The sequence below is a fragment of the Barbus barbus genome (assembly GCF_936440315.1).
Source record: "Barbus barbus genome assembly, chromosome: 42".
Lineage (NCBI taxonomy): Eukaryota > Metazoa > Chordata > Actinopteri > Cypriniformes > Cyprinidae > Barbus > Barbus barbus.
Window position 1 is genome coordinate 16,710,136 of NC_136720.1, and position 4,826 is coordinate 16,714,961.

The 4,826-nt window shown below is 38.5% G+C and overlaps 1 protein-coding gene across 1 annotated transcript; it reads right to left on the reverse strand.

Annotated features, from left to right (window-relative positions):
• Nucleotides 1-236: 236 nt before the first annotated feature.
• LOC306861511 (ATP-sensitive inward rectifier potassium channel 8-like) lies at nt 237-4,479 on the reverse strand. Its single transcript, XM_079403803.1, has 2 exons — nt 4,008-4,479; nt 237-2,807 (listed from the first exon to the last, which is right to left on the reverse strand). The coding sequence occupies exons 1-2, from the start codon at nt 4,352-4,354 to the stop codon at nt 1,910-1,912; spliced, it is 1,245 nt and encodes a 414-aa protein (XP_079259929.1). The 5' UTR covers nt 4,355-4,479; the 3' UTR covers nt 237-1,909.
• Between the last annotated feature and the right edge of the window lie 347 nt (nt 4,480-4,826).

The following is a 4,826-nucleotide window of genomic DNA, read 5'->3' on the forward strand; positions in this document are numbered from 1 at the left end:
CACACCAACACTATAGATTTTCATATGCATATATATTCAATGAATTGGCTCATTAGTAGACTTCAAGAACTGAAATGTGTGGGTCAGATAAGGGAGACATCCAAAATGTGCACTGTTGGTGTGCCTCCGGGAACAGGGTTGAGAAACACTGCCGTAGAGTAGACTTCAGAAGTTTGCTTGTCCCTCTCTGTGGCCACTATGTGTCCTCAATGCACACTTCTGCTAAGCTGACAGTGATGTGAACTCCACAGTAGGGATGTAACGATTACCGGTTTGACGATAAATCATGATAAAATTCCCCGCGGTTAGTATTACCGTTTCATATTTTAATTATCATTAAAACCGTATTCGATTACCGTGATTTAAACAACTCGCGATAAATAAATACTGTCCAGCATAAAGCAGAGTTTTCAGTAACAGTCTCACGTGCGCACAGCAGCACAGTAGTTTCGTTCTGAGTGAAAATAGGGCGGAAAAGCTGGGAGGTTTTAAAAGAGTGCTTAGGGAATTATACAAATTAATATATCAATGAATTAATCATATGAATGTACCTCTGAAGGATCTGACTGTCTTCAGAAACAATTCGATGGCATTTTGTTTTCATCTTCGCTCCATGTAATACCTAAAGGAGGTGTTCGCGGAGTTCACAGGAATCAGCTGTAATTCAGCTTTTCCGTATAAAGCGCCACCTGCTGTCAGAGACTGGATTTACAGACACTTATTTACATTCAGCCTGTGTGCAGTTTCTGTCTGGCCAAAAAATTGACCAAATTTGCATGACCTGCTGTAAATTTTAACCGGTTGATGAAAAACAAACTTATGTACATTTAAACAATTCAGATATGCTATATAGGATTATTTATGGAGCCGATAAAATACATATAATCATTTATTAATTATCATTTGAATTTAACCCTTTTCTTTAAAGGCTGAAATGTGTGGTCTACCTTTATGTTAAACTTTTTCAAAGCTTTATTTGAACATTTACATTATTTATTTGAACATGCTATTAAACTGGTGTCAGTCAAATTGTCATTTAAAATCCAGACCTCACTGGTAATGTTATTGTTTTAGTGATTATGCAAACAAAAAGTCATTTTATTTGCTGTTTGTTGATTTTTAAGTATGAAACTTGGTGAAGTGATTTATGTTTCGGTACTTTTTGAACATCTCCAGCACATTTTAACAATACCGTGATAATACTGATAACCGTGATAATTTTGGTCACTATAATCGTGATTAGAAATTTTCATACCGTTACATCCCTACTCCACAGCAGACAAAAGAGTGGTCTTAAGGGAAGACCACAAGGGCTTAGGGTACCATTTTGGACAGGGCCTAGTAATCCTAAAATCTTGATTAGCTTGTCCTGGTCTATTTTATTAGGGTTGAAGCTAAACTCTGCAGAAAAGTGGATCTCGAGGGTCAGAGTTGCCCAGATGAGAATGGACCTAAAGAAAGACAGGTGAAAATCGTGAACCAGCATTTTGTCATGTAACTCTGTTTGATTTGATCCACCCTCGGGGATGAGGAAGTTCGCTTTAGGCATGGCGAGAGTGGAATTGTTGAGGTGCATAGAGTTGCCGTTGCACACAGAATTGTTCCAGTGCATGGAGGTCCAGCTCACATTTCTAGAGCATCTGGATCAGGATGGAGGGCTTCTCATCCAGCTCACTGGCACTGCAGCGTGGGGTGGTCACCTTAACCGTGTTCCCAAACTTTGAGTAGTCCACCAAGTAGCTTGTTCTGGTGTATTTTATAAGGTTTGAAGCTAAACTCTACAGAAAATTCGATCTGAAGGGCCAGAGTTGCCAAGGATAGGAATGATTGAAAAATAGAGGAAACCATAGAAAAGAGCATGACAAGGACTTAAAGAAAGACAGGTGAAAATCGCTAACCAGGCCATTTGTCATGTGACTGCTAGATTTGGTCCACCCTCGGTGAGGAACTGCACTTTGGGCACAGCGAGGGCGGAATTGTTGCGCCGCATGGAGTTGTTCTTGCGCATAGAGTTGTTCCGGCGCATGGAGTTCCTCTTGCGCAAAGAGTTCTGGTGTGACAACTCGCTCTTCTGGAGCGTCTGAATGAGGATGGAGGGCTTCTCGTCCAGTTCGCGGGCGCTACAGCGTGGGGTGGACACCTTGACTGTGTTCCCGAACTTTGAGTAGTCCACCGAGTACACACCCTCTTCCTCGGTCACTATAGGCACGAATCGGTGGCCCCACTGGATCTCCTCGGTCACGTAAGAGGTGCGAGCCTGAGTGGAGATGCCTGTGGTCTCCACCACACCTTCCAGGATCACGATGACCTCCAGATCGCTACACTGCAGCTCCATCTCCGATAGATCATACAGAGGACTGTCCTTATCGATGACGTGACATATGATCAGGGGAGCCAGCAGGAAGATGCTGTTGCTGGCAACTGCGCTTTCTGTCTGGACGTCGATCTGGTGGATGGGTATAACTTCGCCCTCTGGCGTAGTGGTCTTCCGGACCACTTGGAGGCGCACAACTGCGTTGATGATCATGCTTTTGCGCAGATCACCCACCCGGATCATGAAGCACAGGCGGTTGTTGCGCACGGCGATGACGGCTTGACGGCTGAAGATGAGGGTCTCAGCACGCCGGTGGGACTGGGCGGTCTTCATGAAGATGCAGCCCAGCATGACAGCGTTAATTATCAGGCCGATGATGTTCTGTAATATGAGCACCGTGATGGCTGTGGGACACTGCTCTGTTATCATGCGGCCTCCGAATCCTATTGTCACCTGCACCTCGATGGAGAAGAGGAAGGCAGAAGTGAAAGAGCTGGAAAAGAGAAAAGAGAAAAGACCAAAGAATATTAGGCCTCTAGAACTATTAAAATAAAGGGAATAAACCTAGTAACAATATTATGAAAAAAAGGTTATTTAATGGTTTCTATTTAATATTATGCATATTGAAATTATGATTTTTAAATTATTCTTCTATTTTTAATTCAAAATTTTCACTAAATATTTTCCATAATTATTTATATATATATATATATATTACATAAATGTCAGGTTTCAGTGATTTTTACTAATAATTTGTGGAAAATACATATAAAGAATGAGTAGGTACGTCTAAACATCTTACTTGTATTGCAGGCTCATAGGCAATAGATTTTTATTTTATGTATTACTCATATATATATACATAATACATTCTGTGTGTGTGTGTGTGTGTGTGTGTGTGTGTGTGTGTGTGTATATATATATATATATATATATATATATATATATATATATATATATAGTTTTAACTTATCACAATTATTTTAGACTATTTCAGTTAATAAATTAAGTTCTATATATATATATTAAGCAATTTTTAATTAAAACAGACATATCTAAATATTCTTTAAATAGTTTTATTAATGATTATATTAATATAGATTAGGCCATATAATTGCATATATGTAATTGTATTAATATTATTTTATAATTCTTGTTTTAAAATGTACAAAAATTTGTAACATTTACACAAATTGTAAGAATAAAGAATGAGTTGTTATATAATAATTTTATTATTTATAGAAATATAAATAGTATAATATAAAGTTCTGCTTTATGATGTACTATGGAGCTAAACTGACACTTTTATTATTTATTTTTTACACTTTTAAACATTTATTATTTATTTTTTACTTAATAGATTTACTGGGATTAAATTAAAATCGATTTTATTTCAGTTATTAGTTATAAATTATTATAAATGTAAGTGTTTTGATGCAAGGTATAAATGTTTGGACATTTAATTAACAATTTCTTTTTAAAATATGCATCATGTTTTCTGTAATGTACTAACAATAAATAAATGAATACATATATAAACTTACATTTAATCCTATGAATTTAGTAACATTAATTTAGTTTGAACATTATTAGTCTCCATTTGCACAAACATAGTCAAGGCAGGCTCTTCTCATGTCTATTACTTTATATATATATTTTTTTACAATAGTTAAAACGACTTGAGGCCACTTACCTGACATTAGTGACACACTGCTGTACACCAGGCTTATGGTTCAGATCTCCGTGCGCAAAGGCCACCAGCCACCAGAACATAGCGAACAGCATCCAGCTGCACAGGAACGTCATGGAGAAAATCACCAGGGTGAAACGCCATTTGAGATCCACCAAAGTAGTGACCACGTCCTGGAGGAATCTGCCCTGCTCGCGGATGTTCTTGTGCGACAAGTTGCATGCGCCGCTCTTGGCGATGAAGCGCGCTTTGTTCACGCGGTCCCTGAACACGGGCTTGCGGGGAATCGGCGACACTAGCGCCGGGGAGAACGCGAACTCTTCGGGAATGATGCTTTTGCGCGGCAGCATTATTTGAGCAGGTCACTGCAAACGGTCGTAAAGCGTAAAGGCTTCAAAAAAGTATCTTTATGATGATTGTGCTGCGCTCTTACAGGACTTTACACATGGGCGGTACATGTCCTGCTGCCTCCGACAAACATTCACCCTGGAGAGAAGAGTCTAATACTACTTTCAAAGATTGAATTAACTAAATCTGTCTTTATTTTATAGATTAAAAAATGAAAATACTATATCAAACTGAAGTAGCCTAAAATAGATTTAGTCGTAGAGAAACTATAGCCTATATAAAATAGACCATATTATTCGAACAGATAAACTAGCAGACACATTTTTGAGAAATTTCAATGCAGAAAGTGCAATGTAAAGAGTTATTGTAAGAGTGCAAGAGCTTTCAAACTGGGGTCTGGAGACACCCGAGGGCCGCAAGGGGGCGCTAGAAAGACTACGAAAATGTATTTTAGTTTGGTTTTTAATTGAAAAA